Source organism: Chiloscyllium plagiosum, unplaced genomic scaffold (genome assembly GCF_037043375.1).
Source record: "Chiloscyllium plagiosum isolate Xiang-an unplaced genomic scaffold, Cpla_swu_hap1 HiC_scaffold_19, whole genome shotgun sequence".
NCBI classification, from domain to species: domain Eukaryota; kingdom Metazoa; phylum Chordata; class Chondrichthyes; order Orectolobiformes; family Hemiscylliidae; genus Chiloscyllium; species Chiloscyllium plagiosum.
In genome coordinates, this window is record NW_028270157.1 from 7,222,798 (window position 1) to 7,244,585 (window position 21,788).

At 40.9% G+C, this 21,788-nt stretch overlaps 1 protein-coding gene across 3 annotated transcripts in view; it reads left to right on the plus strand.

Annotated features, from left to right (window-relative positions):
- ano6 (anoctamin 6) overlaps positions 1–21,788 on the plus strand; it is a 146,127-nt gene that overhangs the window by 53,759 nt on the left and 70,580 nt on the right. Inside the window, exon 4 of one of the 3 annotated variants that reach the window (XM_043708688.2) lies at positions 7,641–7,682. The exons of the other annotated variants lie outside the window; for them this stretch is intronic. Within the exon in view, the coding sequence (XP_043564623.2) occupies positions 7,641–7,682 (42 nt within the window). The remainder of the gene's footprint in view (positions 1–7,640; positions 7,683–21,788) is intronic. 3 annotated transcript variants of the gene reach the window in all.

The window sequence follows — 21,788 nt, forward strand, 5'->3', positions numbered from 1 at the left end:
GGGAGAATGTGTAAACTTCACACAGACAGTCGCCCAAGGCTGGAATCGAACCTAAATCCCTGATGCTGTGAAGCAGCAGGGCTAACCATTGAGCCACTGGGCTGTGAGCACAATTAATTGACACCATTTCATTATTGCAAATTCGGCATCCAAGATAAGCTACTGAATTTCAGAAATAAGAAAATATAATATTTCATGAAAATATTTGAAAATTATTTGTTGACACGCTACAGGTTCAGTTGCTGGCCTGGCTAAGTCAACCAGTCTTAATTGAGTGGGGAGAGAGGGCATCTGATCATGAAGTGGAGCAGTAAGTGATTTCTCTCCTAATTTGCTATCCAGTCATTCCAACAGGATGTGCTGTTCTGTAAAAGTAAATTCATCATGGTCCCACCGGACCAAGGGACTGCTTTTTCATCAGAGAGAGATGAATGGCAGTGGCTTGACCTGAGGACCAATTTCTGTCGACAGGAACCAAACATAGGATTGAACTTGGTACAAGAATTAATTCAGTTATTGTGATCCCATTATAAACTAACCCATTGAAAGTTACACTGTAAGCTGACATGTGACAAACAGTGAGGCATCATCACTGTACTCCTGGCACTGTAGCTATACATCACGATGACTCACTACCTTTAGTTGGCTAAATAGAGGAGGGAACGTAAAAAGATTTAAAGTATATTTATTATTGCAGCAGTTCAACATGATATTAACTGGTTTTTAACATTCTTGTAAATAGTTTATTTTCCAAATTAAAAAAAATTACACCTATTTTACATCTCTATTACTCCATATTAGCATTCCCTTTGCCTTTTCTTTAGGCACCTTGCCATCTATTCCACACACTTCTTCTCCCCCTTTGTCAACAACATAAAAACCACATTTTCCAGCTCCTTTCATTTCTGAAGAAGAATTATATCAGACTCAAAATGTCAACCCTGTTATTATCTCCAGACTCCTGAGCTTCTCCAGCGTTTTCTGATTTTACTTCAGATTTCCAGCATCTGCAGGATTTTGCTTTTATTTCAGTTACAATATGGTGCAGTGCAGAGGGATATCGGTTGAGCAGCAACAGAAGTACATTTTTTTCCGTTGTAATTTGTCCTTGATTAAATGGGCGGGACATGACGAAACCGTAACTGGTCCATCCCAAATGTGCAAATAAACCCACAATGGTCTAGTTCCGTTTCTCAGAGTTTCTCATCCAACTGCAGCATTTATTCTGCTTTGTGACATTGATGAGTAATTCCGCAGGAGTGTACAATATACATCCTCTGTAACTCAAAAATTCACGCATTGTTATCTCCAGAATATGTGAAGGAATATCAACAACTGATGAAGTCATTGTTTGTGCAGTCTGTTTGCACTTCATCAGAGGTCTGAGTCTTTCAGTAATTCCACCCCTCCCCCTTAATTTTATAACAACCCACTTCTATTTAAAAATAATATTGCAAGATAGATCAGAATCATATAATTGGCAGTTTGACAATGTTAATTAAACCTTTTGACTAAATTTCCATGACTTGTGATTCTTGAGCAACAGATTCAAATGTTTGATATTTTGCATACACCAGATGTTTCCAGTTACACCACGTTCAGTTATCAAAATTCTAACATGCACCTGTTCTTGCGCATCTAAAAAATATTTACCAGATCCTTTCCTAAAGTATGAAAATTCATTAATCTGGCATTTCACAAAATGAGCCTTCCAACATTGACAAAATCTAAACAAAGTGACATCAACAGTGTGGGTTAATTCCCGCACTGTCTGAGGGTTACCATGAAGGAATCTTCATCTCAGCCTCTCCCCTTGAGATATAGTGACTCTTGGGTTAAACCACCACCCGCCATCTCTGTTCATAATGAAAGAGCACCCCTATGGGACAATGACATTAATGTTTTGCTGTGGATGCTGGAAATCTGAAATAAACATCGAAAATATTGGAAATGAACTTATTTAGAAAACCTTATAGGCCTGTTTCAAAAGGAAATGGAAACCAGCACAGAGCTCTGATGTGTTAATGAAGTTTAATTTAATATTAGACTGAAAGAATTTTAAATATGTTAAAGACGTGTATAACTATGCCACAGGGGACACTTTAAAGTGCAGTCTTGATTTGCTTAGCAACTGTTGTGCTTCAGCACCTGGTAACGTACCGAGGAAATTGTGAAATGGTAATGGGCTGAACCTGTTAGAAATGAAAATCAACAAAATGCATGCAAATTATTATGTAAGAATCATTCATCTTCTAAATTGTATGTAGGACATGACCACTTCACCAATTTACTGTGGAATGTACCATTTTGCCAGAAGTCTTTAGGTCATCAACAATGTAACAGCAGCTTAATTTAATAACGTGCACACAGAGTGATACAAAGTTATAGGTATCTTATTCCCAAGACAAGATCTTCTTTTGAGAGAATTTAAAACACTTGCTGAAATTCTGCCAATGTGATTTTGTTTAAAATGAAATCTGGTTCAATGTAGAAGACTTAGAATATCACAGGAATGGGAAAAAGAATGAAATCTGAGTAAGGAAATGTCACTTGCACAATCACCTGAAAATCTCTCACCAGCAATTTTGTGTTGTGGGGCTGTGACTGAATCATTTGTGTCCAGAATGCTAACAAAATAATTATTCTGAATTTATTTTTAAAATGACAAGCAATAATTGTGACACCTGCTTTCCTTAATGAAAATATTATGATGAAGAGGGCCTTGCCGATCAAATTCTATTTTAAAAATAAATTACATTGTCATCACTAGTCATCCTCTCATCTGGAAAGACGATGGATGTCTTTTGAGCCAAAGTCTTAACTACTGAGAATGGGTGAAAATACTCAGTAAGGCCTTATCTTAAAGGGAGGATCCACCCAAAGCCCCAGCAGCTGGAACATGTTTCTCACATTGAGCTGCAGAGCTTCAATAAAACATTAGCTCACTTGTCTTCCTGCCACTATAACGGATCCTCCTCCTTGTGTGTGGTAGTTACACTCTTCATTCTTTCTCCTTTTATCTCGGGGGTGTTTTTTTTTTATTGACGTTATTGTCCAGTGTCTGTCCAAGTTACAAAAATAATACCACACTGTGTTGTTCTTCTCATATATTGTCTGATCTTTCAGAACAAAAGATTGCAGCACCATTAGATGTCAAGGCAGGCATATTTCAGTATTAGATGAATGCCATCAAGGCAGAAAATAAGCAGGTTTTTACACTGTCTGGGCACTTAACATCATCTTATTTAAGTGAGCTAAACTGAAAAAATGTATTTACTGAGTTGCTGCTGATCCTCTCAGACAGAGCAGTAGGTTAGGGTAAGATTTGAAAAGTGGCAAGGTAGTCAGTTCTTAATGTTCTGAATACTGTAGCTTGGTGATTTGGGAGTTAATGCTAGCTGATGCACTTAATTATGGTACCTTTCCAGTCATTTTTGGGCTCAGTGTTTTCTCCCTTCCCACTATTAATTTAGCTGTGTCTGGTCTAGGTAGAGACAGAAGGGTCTGCATTTCATCGCTCCCTTCTCCTCCTCCTCCCAGTTTGCCATTGGCCAGTGCCTCAGAGGGAGGGTGTAACTGAACACACCCATGTTCAAAACAGATCACTTTACATGAAGAACCAAAAAAGAGAAATGTGCTGGCATCCAGCTACATGGATCAGTGAGCAGGGCCTCTGGGAAGTGGTTGATGTGAGATCTGTACAACACCCCACCAACTGTGCAGGAGTCCCACTTGTTTCCAGCGGCCAAGCGGTCATTATTCCAGTGGGGATGGACCTGAAGGAGTCATAGAGTTGTACAGCACGGAAACAGACCCTTCGGACCAACATGTCCGTGGTAACTAAACTAATCAAGTCCCTTTTGCCAGCATTTGGTCCATATCCCTCTAAACCCTTCCTATTCACGTACCCATCCAGATGCCTTTTAAATGTTGTAATTGTACCAGCTTCTACCATTCCTCTGGCAGCTCATTGCATACACGCACCACCCTCTGCGTGAAAATGTTGCCCCTCAGGTCCCTTTTAAATTCTCGCCCTTCACCTATACCCTCTATTTTTGGACTCTCTATCCTGGCTTTTCAACTTATCCATGCACCTCATGATTTTATAAACTTCCATGAAGGTAATCCTTCAGTCTCCAATGCTCCAGGAAACATAGCCCCAGCTTATTCAGTCTCCCTTTATAGCCCAAACCCTCCAACTCTAGCAATATCCTTGGAAATATTTTCTGAGCCCTATCAAATTTCACAATATCTTTCCTGTAGCAGGGAGACCAGAATTGAATGCAGTATTCCAAAAGTGGCCTAGCCAATGTCCTTTACAGTTACATGACCTCCCAACTCCTATACTCAATGTACTGACCAATAAAGGCTAGCATACCAAACACCACCTTCACTACCCTGTCTACCTGCAACTCCACTTTCAAGAACTAAAAACTGCACTCCAAGGTCTCTTTGTTTGGCAACACTCCCCAGGACTTTATTGTTAAGTGTACAAGTCCTGCCCTGATCTGCTTTATCAAAATGCATTGATTTAAATTAAATTCCATCTGCCATTCCTTGGCCCATCAGCCCAATTGATCAATGTCCCATTGTACTTTGAGATAACCTCCTTTGCTGTCCGCTATGCTGCCAATTTTGGTGTCATCTGCAAACTTACTAAACATACCTCCTTTGTTCACATCCAAATAATTTCCATAAATAACAAAACGCAGTGGACTCAGCACCAATCCTTGTGGCACACCACTGATCAGCGCTGGTACACAGAGATCCTGCAGACTTCAAAAGCATTACCTGGGAAATTGAAGATTCCTGTGATCAATTCTATGCCTAGAATACTTCAAAATACTCCATTTAAGTCTGAGAATTCAGAGTTCAAATGAAATTAAATATATACTTCCTCATAATTAGTTAAATATGTTGTCTAACTCCTGAGTAACTATTCAAGTGTACCTGTACTTATCTCAGTAACCCCAAATACACCTTCCCACAGAATACTTATCTCACACCCCCAGGACCCGCAAACCTCTTCTTCTGCTCAAAACTTGTCTGCGCTACCTTCCTGACTTACTGTCACTCCCTCGGACCTGACTCCTCCCTGGATCTGCCTCCCCCATATACTCCTGGGGCACACTCCCATTCTCTTCCCCTGGTCAGGACCCAATCTGTCTCCACTTCCCCTGGGACTCAGCCCCTTTGTTTTCCAGCTCTGGATTTTCCTGCATCTGCCCATCCTGACACCTACCCATCAGGCACCTACCCCATGGTACTTGCATCCTGTTTACCTGGCACTGTAACCTCACAGTTATGTACTTGCCATTTGACAGCAGCTGTCAAAGTGTCTGTGGTTTTGGAAGATACAGCAGCTGACTGCTGTGAAAAGAGAATGTGGTTTGCCTTCCTCTGACAGCTCTGCACCGCGAGAGAATTCACAGCACGGAAGTTGCACTCCACATTTCTGAAGGAGCCCTGGTCAGAATCAATTTGCAAGAGATTGCCACTCCTTTTAAAATCGAGCCCATTAAAACAGAAGTGTATTCTTCTGCTGAGGCAACTTGTTAATCATTTGCTGGCATGACTTTTCTGTGTCTCCCTACTTGCTCAACTGAAGCCCATTTCCACATGTAACTCACACATCAGGATGGAAAATAAGATCCAAGTGAACTAGGCGTGTCAAAAATAAATAAATGCTCTGCTGCAGTCAAGCAAAGGGACAGAGAGCCCTAGCATTTGATGACATTAAGTACTGACTAAAACATTTCAGGAAGGATAATTGAAATCTTTATACTATAGGACATGCAGGATTTAAAATTAAATAAAAACACGTGACTAGCTCTCTGTATTGGTACTGTGAACCAGATCTGATAAGAGAGCTTTCTCACAGATCCAAACATACCCTCTCATTGCTCATGAGTCGAGACAGAATTTGACCTTCCACATGTTTGCAAAGTAGATTTCTTGATGTGTTGGTCCACGTCACACATGTGCTGATTACAATCTCTTGTGCAGTGGTGCTCAACAGTATGGTTAACAACCAGTGATACTGCATCAGAATTGCAGTATGTATCCAGAATGAGCAGAAATAAGGAAACAAATCAACATGTGGAATTGACTGTAAGCAGTTCTGCAAACACATGACACTGGATGACATAACACTACGCCTCTAGATGTGGATATAAATAACAGCTCAAATATAAAGAACATTTTGTAAAATAAAAACTTAAAACTCTCCGAAGTAAATTCAAGACATGCAATCCATGACCCTGCTATTTTAAAAATGTAAGCTTCTATTATGAAAGCCACTTTATTAAAATAATTTGGATTTGATAAACCACAAATTGTGGCATAATTATGGATCGGAAGACCATTTTAGCTTTTTCTTTATTCATTCATAGGAGTGGGCGTCACTGGCTAGGCCAACATTTTATTGCTGATCCTTAACTACCATGGGAACGGTTAAGTGTCAGCCATCTTGTTTTGGTCTGGAGTCACGTACAGCTCCCTTCCCTAAAGGGCACCAGAGATTTTTTTTTGTTTCTCCCAACAATCAACAATGGTTTCATGGTCATCATTAGACTGTTAATTCCAAATTTTTATCAGAATCAAATTCTGCCATCTGCAATGGTGTGATTCAAACTTAGGTCCTCAGATCATTACCAAGATCTCTGAATTAATAGTCTAGGGCTGGTATCCTGAGGCCATTGCCTCCCCACATGATATTCAAGGTTAAGTAAGGGAAACGGAAACTTTTGTCTGATTCAGTGCAAACACCAGAATCTCAAAATGGGCGCGCACAAAACCAATTCAACCTGATGACTACTCTGAAGTGCTTTTATTTTAAATTTTAATTTAAACAGCAAGTTTAATGTCAATATCAGAGATTTAGAGCTGGTAATATATTGGCAAGGTGGTCAAAAACTACACATGAGCTAACAACACACAAATCATAAATACCCATTAAGATAAGGCCAGATATAATTTGTCAACCTTCATGGAGCAGTGAGGAGAAGAGTCATTGTAAGATGCGGAGCACTGCCCAGGGTTAACAAGTATTCATGTTTATGCTACTTTACCTAAGCTAAAAGTACCACTTTAAAAGCAGTAATAATGACTGCCTACGTTGCAGTGTACACTATTGCAGATTTGTAGAAAATTTAGATAAAACTGCAATAGACACTGTAGAATTGAGAAGCTCAGATATATCTGGCCTTATCCTATTACTTGTAATCAGTACTAACCAGTCTCTTCTAAACCACAGTTTGATTACTCTTGAGTTTTTGATTGGTTTAATTACTATCCTTGAAAGATGTGAAGAAAATGTAAAAGTCATTTAGCTATGTAAATACTGAAAATCTGATTGAATTTGTGTTTCTAAATGTTTTGATATTAAAAACTAATGCATCATCTCTAACGTATAAAAATGTATTTCATCAATGGTTTGCAAACCAGTTGTAGCAATGATTTATTTAGTGTCTTGCAAGGCAGAACTGAGGTACCCTATTTAAAATTAGAACATTTTATCCAAGTTTTGACTTGTTGCTGGTTATTAAGCACTTTCTGAATGAAAATCCTCTGTTCAAAGATGGAATAAAATGCTGTTTGTTTCTATGTTTTCTATTAATCTGTTTCTAACTATTCCACAGCTACTCAATGCGAATGGTGCAGGATTCATGAGCAAATTCATGGTATGCTGCTGACTGCTGAGAGAATGGCTTTTAACTTGTGATTTTTGTTTGCTTGATGGCATTTGCTTTACCTTTTAAAGGGAATGTAAATGTTGAGGTTCAGTTGGTAATCATCTCGAGTGACTTAACCAATTAACTAATCTGTGAGAAAGGCACAGGTAAGTAAAGTTCCAGTCATAGGCCTGCAAGTGCTTATTGCTAGAATTATACAAGGCAGTAGTTAGTACCCAGCTGGAAAACTGTGAACAGTTTGGAGCTCCTTATCGAAGGAAAGACGTACTGGCATTGGAGACAGTCCAGAGAAGGTAACACCAGGCTGATACTGGGTATGGAGGTTCTGTACTATGAGGAGAGATTAAATACACTGAGACTGTACTTGTTGGAATGTAGAAGAATGAGAGGCAGCCTTATTGAAACATAGACAATTCCTCTAGAACTAACAGGGTAGATGCGCAAAAGTTATCTTTCCTTGTGCGAGAATCTAGGATCAGAGAGCATAGTCTCAGAAGAAGGAGATTCTAAGTCAGAAATGAGGAGGAATTTCTTCTCCCAGAGCATGAAATGAAATCCTTTATTGCTGAGGTCGGGCCACTGAATATACACAAAGCTGATATAGGCATATGTAAATAAACATAGAAAATAGATGCAGCAGTAGGCCATTCAGCCCTTCCAGCCAGCGCCATCATTCAATATGATCATGGGTGATCATGCAATCTCAGTATTCTATTCCTGCTTTCTGTGCATACCCCTTGATCCCTTCAGCCACAATGGCCATCTCCAGCTCCCTCTTGAATATATCTAACAAACTGGCCCCAACAGCTTCCTGTGGGAGAGAATTCCAAAGGTTCACAACCCTCTGTGTGAAGAAATTCTTCCTCATCTCAGTCCTGAATGGCTCATCCCTTTTATTTGTTATATTGCACTAACATTGCAAACGTATGATGTACTGAAAGAAAATACATTTTTTGCTGAAAGTGATGATACCACTCGGCCAACACCTCTCCGAAAATGTTGAAACTTTGTCAATGGAGAGCACAGTTTAAATGCACACCAGTCCACTCTGTACATTGTTAATTTAAAAATGATCCCTGTCATAATTCTGACTTACAATCATTGATCTGTATAACAGAGCAAGTAATATAACAACCTTTAAGACATAATTTCCTCCCAGTGACATTTATGTATTCAAATGTAGATGTCAACACGAAGAGTAAATTAATTATTTGGAACAGAAATAGCTGTTCCCCTAAGACCATTCAAACTACTACCACTTAACAGAAATTGTACTGCTGTAGCAAGAAAAATGTTTTTGCTCTTTGTTAGTACATGTGTAAGGAAGCTAGAACCCACTTTGAGAAAGAGATGAATGTCTGCTTCGTGTACCTTATTATGATTTACTCTGTGGTAATTACAAAATGGTGCTCAGTAGGGATACAACAGCTTGCATTCGTAGTGCAATGCATTTCCATTCTCAGAGATGATGAATAAACTGCAGGCTGCTTCCTCCATCAACTAGAATTTAAATGTGACAACAGGTCATTTGAAATCTCGGTTCCCACTGAATCCCCAAATGGGATGGGCGCAAGTTTCTTCTTTTGAGACTAGTGTGGAGGCAGGCATAAAAATAGGAGGGACTGTATTTGGGAGGTTGTGGGGGAGTATGTTCCCATGTGGTTATGTTTTTCTCAGCTTATATAACACCGAGCATTGATGCAAAGACGCATCCTGGTAATGAAGGAACTGGAGAAGTTGGTACTTTCCAGAGCTTGGACAAGGAAGTCTGCATCGCCATGTACATGTCTCATCTGGATATTTTGGCTTTGGGAACGTTTCCTGTTTTTAGCTAGCAAGATACCACCAGTAAATGTAATTATAAAGGGCAGAGCTGTTGGTTAATATATATGGTATGCTACTAAATGCAACATGGGTTACCGAACATACCTGAAAGTTTGAAACCTTAATTGCAAAACTTGAATCTGCCACTGGGAAACTGATTATTGCCTCCCGACCAATTAAGATCAGCCACCTGCCTTTATGCAAAAGTCAGGCATGCCTGGATGTATCCAAAATATCTGCACCTCATTCACGTTTCCATGCCAATTTTGCTTTCCTGAATTTATTTGCACTAGATTTCCTTGCAATCCTTGCATCTCCCACTCTCACTAATGCCTCACAATTTATGAAAAACGCAATTACATCAGGGCTCACACAACGTTCATCCCATTATTCCCACCAACGCTGGCTTCTGGTCCTTCAGCATGATTTATTGAAGAGTCCTCCCCCTCAGCTTCAGACCTATTTAGGCATTACCATACCTTGTTGCTGTATCTTTTTCATCCTAATATCATCTGCTGTGCCTTTTCGTTTATTGACACTGTTCTTTTATATGATCTCCACTCCACTTTCTTCACCATTGGTAAGATGTTTTTCACCATCTGCTATCTTGCCACTTTATTTTTGTCCTCTTTCAGAAATATTTTCCAACCCATCTTTTTGACTCAGTTTTGGTAAATCTTTGTAAATTCTCATGGTCTGGTTTAAGCCCTTTGACCAGTAACACAATATTTTCTTGCTCTTCATCCTCCTCATGTTCACCCTCAGAATAACCACTTTTATGAGGTGCTTCCAGTACTTGACTCCTTAACTTCGGCCACCTCTGGCCATAGAGATATTTGGACTTACACTAGAAGTATATATTAACTTTATGGGTCTACCTACAGCATTTGGTTCAAGAAGGCAGCTTACCATCACCGTCTCAAAGGTAGCGAGGGACAGGCAATACATGCTGGCCCAGCCAGCAACATATATGTCCCACCAGTGAATTAAAAAAAACTAACCCCCTTGGATACATTCTTCTCCTTTGTTGTTCTCTACCGCCTCAATTATGCATTTTTGTTTGATTTGAAAATGTATTAAATATGCAATCCCTTTTAAAACATCTTCCAGCCATTCAGTTCTTATTTGGTAGCCATGACTAGAGCCTCCTTGGACTCTGAGAGTCTGTAGTCATGGAGTCTTCCATTCTCCATGCCAGAGCAGAGCTCCCAACATGTTCTCTGATGTTAGCTGGAAAGGACTACCTCCCTAAAAGTTTATTTTTGTATCAGCAATCATTTCTTCAAAAAGTGAGTCATTGCTTACGAGATTGAAGACCTGTCAAAAGCCAAACATCTATCCATGAGTAAGATATCGGCACAATATCGTAATTTAAATGCCAATGCAGACTCCAGAATATCCACATTGTATGTCTTTGGCCTTTTATATAACTTGTCAAACTCTCAGATATGTTCTTCCATGGATTGATGCCCATCTTGTTATGTTTCTCAAATATTGTCTCGGCCTTGATGGCTTCCAACAAGCCATCCTTTTTGCAAATTCTGTCTATAATTGTGTTAGAATGTACAATCCCACTTTGGTATCCAGGTCTGTTACATTCTATTTTGAAAAAAATGTCTAATTTTACTCCTTCCTGGTAGGGATGAAACCAAAGCTGTACCTTGTTTGTCTTCTGGAGCAGGTGGGATTTGAATCTGGTGGTCCTCCTACCTCAAAGGTATGGACACTACCACTGTGCCACAACAGCCTCTTTGAACACACCTCATTTGGTTTCTAAACTCTGGGTTGATTTTTAATTTTAGATACTTTTAATTAATCTGGTCAGATATGTTATGATGCACCTCAGGAGGAAGTTCGATTTGAACCCAGGCCTTCTGTCTGAGAAAGAGGAACATTACCACTGCACTGTGAGAACCCAGAATGTATAAGTTAATAGTCAACTTTAATTGGCCATCAAGTCCTGAAGTGGGGCTTGAATGTAGAGATTCTGGTTTCGAGTCAGAAATGGAGCCAGTGCACCACATGACCTCTGTGAATATTTGAATTGATCTGTAATGACACACTTCCAGTGCAGGTGGGAATCGAACACAGACCATCTCATCCAGAGGTGGGGATATTACCCTTTCACCACCAGATCCTCTCATGAATGCAGCTCTTAAATACACAAACCCAGTGAGTCTTTCTTGTTCTCAATCAACTCTGGACTTGACCTATTTGAGCCTTAACCTGCATTTCCAGGTTGAGCAATTGAAGAGTCACAAATAGTGCTGACCATTGTGCAGTCATTAGTGAATGTCCCCATTTCTGACCTTGTTTTGGGGCGAAGGTTATTAATGAAACAGCTGAAGATGGTTAGGCCCGGGGGGGGCAACCCTGAGGAACTCCTGCAGAGATGTCCTGAAACAGATGGTTAACGTCTAATGACCACCACTATGCTTTGTGCTCGGTCTCACTTCAGCTAGTGAAATGTCTTTGCCCTGATTGCCATTGATAGAGGTTTCCAAAGGCTCCTTTCTGCCATACTCTGTCAAATTCTGCCCTAATGTCAAAGGCAGCTGCTCCCAGCTCATGTCTGGAGCTTGGCTCTTCTCACTTCATTTGGACTAAGGCTGGAATGAAGTCAGCAGCTGGTGGAAGCAAAACTCTGCGAGGTATTGCTGAGTCAGTGCTGCTTGATGGCATTGCCAGCATTCCCTTCCATTGTTCTGTTGACTATTGAGAGTAGACTAATGGAGCAGTAATTGTCTGGTTTGGATTTGTCCTGCTTTTGTGTACAGGACATACCTGAGCAATTTTCTCCATTATCAGGTAGGTGCCAGTGTTGTAGCTATACTGGAACAGCTTGGCGAGGGGAGCAGCAAGTTCTCGAACACGGGTTTGCAGTATTATTGCCAGAATGTTGTCAGAGCTAATGTTCCCAAGAAACTTAGATTATGGGCAGAGTCTTTGCTCTATCGAGTGTCATCGGCAGTTTTAGATTTAATGCGGAGTGAATTGGATTGGCTGAAGACTGGCATATGCAATGTTATAGGGTTATACAGCACAGAAGAGGCCATTCAGTTCATTGAGTCTGCACTGAAATATCTACATGAATCCCATGTTGCAGTACTTGACCTATAAGCCATGAATGTTATGATATTTCAAGTACTGCTCCATGATGGGGGCCCTCTGGGGGTCCCTGGGGTGGATCATCCACATGATAGTATTTCAGTGATACCTTTCTCATCGGGAGCTGTCTGCAGTCGTCATACGCAGGAAATCAGTTTCCTAATTTGACAATTTAATCAAGTCTGTGAGTTAGTCTAATCAGTTCATTATGGAAAACAGCAGTTTCTGCTCAGTCAGTTGGCAGTGAATAACTTACATGCAACAGCAAAATTTCATGCATTGGCCCAGACTTTGAGAGATTGTAACCAGAATCCAGTAAAGTTTTCTTTTTTAGATAAATATACAAAAGAAAAACATTTGCCGTTTGTTCTTTACAGCAATTTTATCTTTTTAGTTTCAGCTTTTAAATTCCTTTCCCATCCCTTTTGCTGCATCCATTGTGTCCACAGCACGGAAACAGATCCCTCAGTTCAACTCATCCATGCCAACCAAATATCTTAAATTAATCTAGTCCCATTTGCCAGCAATTGGCCCATATCCCTCTAAGCCCTTCCTACTAACATACCCACCCAGATGCCTGTTAAATGTTGTAATTGTAACAGCTTCCACCACTTCCTCTGGCAGCTCATTCCATAGACGCACCACCCCCTATGTGAAAGGTTGCCCCTTGTGTCCCTTTTAAATTTTCCCCCCTCACCCTAAACTTATGCCCTCTAGAACAAAGAACAAAGAAAATTTACAGCCCAGGAACAGGCCCTTCAGCCCTTCAAGCTTGAGCCGATCTAAATGTACTGTTTAAATCTGTCGGTCAATTCCTAAGCATCTGTATCCCTCTGCTCCCCACCTACTCATGCATCTGTCCAGACGAATGTTAAATTAATCTATCGTGCCTGCCTCTACCACCTCTGCTGGCGACGTGTTCCAAACACCCACCACCCTCTGTGTGAAGTACTTGCCACGTGTATCCTCCTTAAACTTTCCACCTCTCACCTTGAAAGCGTGACCTCTTGTTATTGAATCCTTCACCCTGGGAAAAAGCTTGTCTCTATCCACCCTGTCTATACCCTTCAAGATTTTGTAAATGTCAATCAGGTCCCCCCTCAATCTCCTTTTTTCTAATGAAAATAAACCTAACCTACTCAACCTCTCTTCATAGCTAGCACCTTCCATACCAGGCAACATCCTCGTAAACCTTCTCTGCACCTTCTCCAAAGCGTCCACATACTTTTGGTAATGTGGCGACCAGAACTGTACACAGTATTCTAAATGTGGCCGAACCAATGTCTTGTACAATTTTAACATGACTTGCCAGCTCTTATACTCAATACCCCGACCAATGAAGGTAAGCAAATTATATACCTTCTTGACCACTTTATCCACCTGTGCAGCAAACTTCAGAGTACAATGGACCTGCACTCTCAGATCTCTCTGCCCATCAACTTTTCCCAAGGCTCTTCCATTCATTGTATAATTCGCTCTAGAATTAGTCTTGCCTAAATGCATCACCTCACATTTGTCTGGATTGAAAACCATCTGCCACTTTTCCACTCAACTCTCCAGTCTATCTATATCCACCTGTATTCTCTGACAGTCCCTTATGCTTTCTGCTACTCCACCAATCTTCGTGTCATCTGCAAACTTGCTGACCATACCAACAATACCCTCTTCCAGATCATTTATGTATATCACAAACAACAGTGGCCCCAGTACTGATCCCTGTGGAACACCACTGGTCACCTTTCTCCATTTCGAGAAACTCCCTTCAACTACTACTCTCTGTCTCCTGTTGCTCAACCAGTTCTTTATCCACCTAACTAGAACGCCCTGCACACCATGTGACTTCATTTTCTCCATTAGTCTACCATGGGGAACCTTATCAAATGCCTTACTAAAGTCCATATATATGACATCAACAGTCCTTCCTTCATCTATCAACTTGGTCACTTCCTTGAAGAATTCTATTAAGTTGGTAAGGCACAATCTCCCCCGCACAAAACCATGTTTCCTATCACTGATAAACCCATTCTTTTCTAAATATAAATAGATCCTATCCCTCAATACCTTCTCCAGCAACTTTCCCACCACTGACGTCAGGCTCACTGATCTGTAGTTACCCAGAATATCCCTACTACCTTTCTTTTACAGGGGGACAACATGAGCAACCCTCAGTCCTCCGGCACCTCACCTGTATTTAAGGATGCCACAAAGATATCTGTCAGGGACCCAGCTACTTCCTCTCTCGCCTCCCTCAGCAACCTAGGATAGATCCCATCTGGTCCTGGGGATTTGTCCACCTTAATAACCTCTAGCCTACCCAACACATCTTCCCTACTTATATCAACCTGATCCAGACTAATCAAACTTCTATCTCTGATCTCAACATTCATCAAGTTCCTCTCCTCAGTGAACACTGATGCAAAGTAATCATTCAGAATCTCACCCATTCTCTCAGGTTCGACACACAGCCTTCCTTCATTATCCTTTAGTGGACCAATCCTTTCTCTCATTACCTGCTTGCTTCTTATATAAGAATAAAATGCTTTGGGATTCTCCTTAATTTTGCTCGCTAAAGCTATTTCATGACCTCTTTTAACCCGCTTGATTCCTTGTTTAAGACTTGTCCTAATCTTCCGATATTCTTCCAGGGCCTGTTCTGTTCTTAGCTGCCTAGACCTTATGTACGCTTCCCTCTAGTTCTGGCCTCCCCCACTCCAGGGAAAATACATTGTCTATTTATCCTATCCATGCCCCTTATGATTTCATAAACCTCTATAAGATCACCCCTCAGCCTCCGATGCTCCGGAGAAACAGCCCCAGCCTGTTCAGCCTCTCCCTATAGTCTTGTGAATCTTTTCTGAACCCTTTCAGTGTTTCACAACATCCTTCTGATAGGAGGGAGACCAGAATTGCATGCAATATTCCAACAGTGGCCTAACCAATGTCCTGTACAGCTGCAACATGACCTCCCAACTCCTGTACTCAATGCTCTGACCAAAATAAAGGAAAGCATACCAAATGCCTCCTTTACTATTTTGTCTACCTGCGACTCTACTTTCAAGGAGCTATGAACCTGCACTCCAAGGTCTCCTTGTTCAGCAACGCACCCCAGGACCTTTCCATTAAGTATATTAGTGCTGCTCTGATTTGCCTTTCCAAAATGCAGCCTCTTGCATTTATCTAAATTAAACTCCTTCTCCCACTCCTCTGCCCATTTGATCAAGATCTTGTTGTATCTGAGGTAACCACCTTCACTGTCCAGTTTTGGTGTCATCTGCAAACTTACTAACTATACCTCCTATATTCACAGCCAAATTACACTGCCTCAGTGTTCACCTGACCTGCAACCACTGGTGCCACCACCATTCCTTAATTCTGCATCATTTTCCTTGTCAGCTGTACTTGAGTCACCATGGTATGACAAAGGCTAGCTACCAGGCAGCAGGGATTGTCCAGTTTTAGCGTAGCTCGTGACTCTGACTCAGACCTCATGCAGAAAGGAAGAACAAGCCTCCACTGACAGGTATGTGTCCTCAAGCTTCTAGTGACTGTACCATTCTGGTAAAGCTCTGTCATACTCAGCTGAGTCGGGATCAGTCTTTGTGACATTATGCTGGAACAACCTTTGTCACTCAAGATGGAAGAAACTAAAGAATATTTTCGCTTCTTTCTTCCCCTTCCTCCACTGATTTTTAGGTGTCAGTTCTTGGAAACAGGAAGTGAAAAGCTATTACAAGCATTGGGGAAGGGAGAGAAGGAAATAAGAAGTGTATGTTTATGCCTACTGCACCTTCTTGTTCAGAATGCATTAACGGATGAGGTGGAATTGGAATAAGAGGAGGTGGCTTAGGTATGCTTATACGCCCATCATTATTTTTCCACTGACATGAATGACCACAGGTTCAGCAATACCCTGTATCTTGGTGGTTAGTAGTGTCTCCTCCACCTGGATTAAAAAGATGCCGACACTTCAGTCAGCAGCTCTTTCCTGCTGCCAGCTATAATGTGCTACCTTTTGCAACACAGAAGGAAATGCTTTATTGGATGTTGTGCAATTTTTTTTTGTTGTAGCTCTCATGGTTGGATAGTTTCCAGTTTGTTGGGTGTGAAGTTACAACAGTGCTAGGTCTATGAGAATAAAGGAATGTTATGCTTGAGAGCTGATTCAAAGATATTGTTGGTAGGTGAGTGATGGGGGTGTGGTGAATATGAGCCACGAGTGAGGTTCATGGTCCAGTTTGTAAAATGTGACTTTGAACTTGTAAGCCACGACAACACACTCGAGCCATTAAATTCTTTCTACACTGCATCCACACTTGAGAAACATACACCTCAGGTGGAATCCGGTCCAGTTATTCCCCACTGCCATCTGACCTCATACCTGGGTGGCCTCTGGCAACCAGCGCCACCCCTTTGTGGACACAGGACATCTTTCCACCCTTTGACCCAACACTTCCAAAATCATATTAGAAAAACTATGTGTGCTCAGCCGTTATTCCTAGCTGAATAAATGCACCTCTGAAACAACTCCAGTCACTTTTCCAGCCCTTTAAGAAGTTTGGGCATTCTTCAAGTAAAGCTAGGCTCTTAGGAGGTTGGACTCCCTGCTGTAGCTGGATGCAGTGCAGATAGTGAACTGCACTCAGCAATGATTACCAAAGCAAGCAACACTAACTTGACATACACAATGTATGATATGTGTCAGAGGCACTTTGGGATCCCTGTGCCCATTTTTGGATTTTGTACAATATGTTTTCACTAACAGCAAACCCTTTTGTCATTTTGAGCTAATGCTCACGGAACTGGAGACTCCATTTACTAGAGCACAGAAGGTTGCTGTACATAGATCCAGGAAACTAGAATAGATTCTTGATTCTGTAGTTGATATACTAGGTTGCATTGTTAGACATTAAATGTAATGGCATCGTTTAGTGCGCAGAGTATTTAATTAAAAAATATTGACCCAGACCTTCCAGTCTCGATGTAGTTGAAATCTGGGTGTACCCTGAAAGACGTATGCTCGGATCCCTTGGAAGTCCTGATGCAATGGCTATGCAGTAATTGCCTGGAAAGTTTAACCTTCTGATAAACAGGTGCCCTGTCTGTGGAGCTATCTGTAAAATCTACAACTCTGAGCTGGAATTACACAATTCAAAGGGTTCTAACTTACTTAGCTGGTTACCCAGGAAACGTGAGGGGAATTAAAATCTGTTCTAACTTCTGGGTAACTATACCCCTCCCCCTCAATATCCCCCTACAATCCAACTACCCTCCCCTGATCTCACATACTCCACGACCACAATCTTGCCCCACCCCAACCCACCCTTAAACTCTCACCCACTTCCTTGTGGCTCTATGCACTCACCTGCCACCCATTTCTATCTATTTGCCACCTTAGTCTCTCACCCACCTACCTGCCATCTTACCCTCCCTCCTCATTCATTTGTCTTATCTTCTCCATAGCTTCAGGCCTTTAAACCCTGGGATATTGCAGTTACTGCTGTAAAAGATTGGTGTCTTGGCCTCTATTACTGTTCCCGCAGCTGGAAGGGTTGCTGGACAGGCAAGCTTTGGGTTTCAAGAGACCAAAATTGGAAGTTAAGATCAGAAAGGTGAAGCTCCGGGATTAGGGGAAGTGAAAAGGAGCAGAGTTGCAATCTGACTGTGATCTCTATCTCTCGAAATATTGGGTCAAAATGTGCTATTTTAATGGATTAGAAAGCCATTACTTTTCTCTGTACTGAAGAATACTTAACCCTAACTTGTGAAGCTCAATTGAGATAATTTGGAGAAATATATATTTTAATACTGAACGAATAAAAATAACAGGTTTCTCAAAATAAGTATGTATGCAGATCAAAGTTATTAATCTACAACCTCAGTCCATATCAGTCCATACTGATTGTCAAATGTTGCAAAACATAATTGAGGACTAAATTATTGCAATGTATTTATAAACATTAATAACCTGTAATTTCAAAATTCTTTCCTCACCCATCAAGTGTGTGACAAAAATCTAAAGATGAAGTAAACATATAATAAAATGAGATTGCAGTTATTTGTGTGCTGTGTGGTTTGTGTTGCTTAAGTTCAGCACTACTAATACAAGTCACACTTCCTCCTATTCTAAAAATAGAATGTTGCATTTCAAGTCTGTTCTTCAGGTCTGGTTTTTAAAGTGAGCTATATCAAATCAACAGAATGGGCAAAAACGGCTTGGTTACTGCACTCATGGGTGAATCAACATCACTATTAGTCTCCATTGCTGATCTTGTACAATGACAGAGAGTTAAGCAAATGTATCGACACAACTGTGGTTAGTCTCTAGGAGTTGACTTCTGATTTATCATCCATTTTAACAATGATAGCTTGATGGTGGAATCTGGGTCACTGTCAAATTGAAAAGGGCTTGTTTTGAATTTGTTCTTCACTGTACAATATCCTGTCCAAGATCAGTGTTTTAAAATCACTTTTCCCTGGGATGTGAACATGATTAGGCTAGAATATGTTGACCTTCCCTAGCTACCTTTGAGAAAGTGGTGATGAACTGTCTTCTTAAATCACATTAGTCCAGGTTTACTGTTCAGAAGAGAGTTCCAGGATTTTGACCCAGCAACACTGAAGGAATGTCAATGTCCTACAACCCAGGTAGCTAATGCCCTTCTGCTTCATGGTTTTAGAAGGTGCTGCTAGCGATGGTTAATGGTAATGATAATTACCTTTCATTCTGAGCTGGGAGAGGACCTCACCTTGTAAATATTTTTATCAACCTGTTCAGAGATGTTCTGGCATGCCTTTGGAGCAGTGGAACCTGACCCCAAGCGTCCTGGCTTAGAGGTAAGGATATTATCATTATGACACTAGAGCCTCTGTTGTATCAAGTCTTGGGCTCTCCCTGCCACCCATATCTACTGCCGTTCACTCGTGTTGGGTGTTTCACTTCACGCGAACTCCTCAGACTCACTAATTTACCCATGGAGAGGGCTGCAGACAGTTGAGAAGGATCAATTTCTTCCTTAGCAGAATTGCCATCCTGTGATGTTTTGGTCTGTTCCATTATCTAATCATTATGCACAATGATGACTCAACTACTAAGCAAGTGCCGCACAGTAAGCAGGTCTAAGTTGATTGTTCCTCCAGATCCTCTGTGCAAACAGGACTGACCATTCATTTGCCTTTGGCTTTATATTTCATTTTGAAAGGCAAACGGTCAGGCAGTTGTGAAGCTCTGGATGTAAGTTTGCTCGCTGAGCTGCGAGGTTCGGCTTGAGACATTTCGTCACCATACTAGGTAACATCATCAATGAGCCTCAGGTGAAGCGCTGGTGTTATGTCCCGCTTTCTATTTATGTGTTTAGGTTTCTTTGGGTGGGTGATGTCATTTCCAGTTCTTTTTCTCAGAGGATGATAGATGGGATCCAAGTCGATGTGTTTATTGATAGAGTTCCAGTTGGAATGCCATGCTTCTAGGAATTCTTGTGCGTATCTCTGTTTGGCATGTCCTCGGATGGATGTGTTGTCACAGTCAAAGTGGTGTCCTTCCTCATCTGTATGTAAGGATATAGTGATAGCGGGTCATGCCTTTTTGTGGCTAGTTGATGTTCATGTATCCTGGTGGCTAGTTTTCTGCTGTTTGTTTAATGTAGTGTTTGTTACAGTTCTTGCAAGGTGTTTTGTAAATGATGTTTATTTTGCTTATTGTCTGTATAGGGTCTTTCAGGTTCTTTAGCTGCTGTTTAAGTATGTTGGTATCATGGTAGCCCACAAACCCACCAACACACTTAAACAGCAGTTAATAAACTTGAAAGACCCGATACAGACAACAAGCAAAACTAATGTCATTTACAAAGTACCGTGCAAGGACTGTAATAAACACTACATTGGACAAACAGGCAGAAAACTAGCCACCAGGATACATGAACACCAATTAGCCACAAAAAGACATGACCCACTATCACTAGTATCCTTACGTATGGATGAGGAAGGACACCACTTTGATTGGGATAACACATCCATCATAGGACAAGCCAAACAGAGACATGCACGAGAATTCCTAGAAGCATGGCATTCCAACTATCAACAAACACATTGATTTGGACTCCATCTACCACCCTCTAAGAAAAAGAGCCAGAAAAGAAAATCACCAAACACCCAAAGAAAACTAGACAGGTAAATAGAAAATGGGACATAACACTAGTGCTTCACTGGAGGCTCATTGATGATGAAACGTCTGTAAATGAACCTTCCAGCTCAGCGAACAAACTTAGATCCAGAACCTCAACCTGAGCTACAAATCTTCTCTAAACCCACTAGTTGTGAAGCTTATCGCAACCAAGATGACAATTGTTCTTTCCCTGATTCTTAAGTCCTTCAACAAGATAGTTTAAAAAGAGCATGGTATTTATTGGTGTTCTAGCCAAACTAAAATACAGTTTAATATTAGAAAAAAAGGTCTTACATCTACGCTGTAGAATATTCCAAAGTACTTAGCTGCCAACAAATTTCAACAGACATTTTAAAAACAGGCTGAGCCAACAAACAGTAAAGGAGGAAATGATTCTCTAATATTATTGCATGAGGCAGCACAGAGAAGATATGAAGATGTCCTGAACAAGTCATGCCAGACTCAAAACATTAACACTGTGGCTACATCTGTGAAGAGAGAAAGATTCCTGCTGAGTTTCTCCAGCGTACCCTACATTTGTTTCAGATTTGCAGCATCTGCAGTGTTTTGCTTTTGTATGAGGATGTTGCCAGGAATGGAGAATGTTAGTTGTGAGGAGATTTAGTTTAACTGGGGTTATTTTCTTTGGAACAGAGGGGTCTGAGGGGATGTTCAGTTGAGCTGTTTCAGATTGAGGGACCTAGATAAACTGAATGGGGAAGATTTCGGTCAGCGGAGACGGAATAAATTAAAGTAAGTGGTAGAACAATTAGCAGGAAGTTGAGAAGTATACTCTGAAAGTATATTTGGTGCTTCTTGTTTCATTATGCTACCAGTGAGTAATTTCCTGATGTAAAAGTGTTCTAAGACATAAAATATGCTGCAAAAAGCATACAGCTATTTACAATTTGACAAAGCAATTAACAGAGGCCTAATGTAGCTAAATCAAGCACAAAGGAAACCTAGCCAACTCTGCACTCAAATTGCTCCTGTAATCTCTT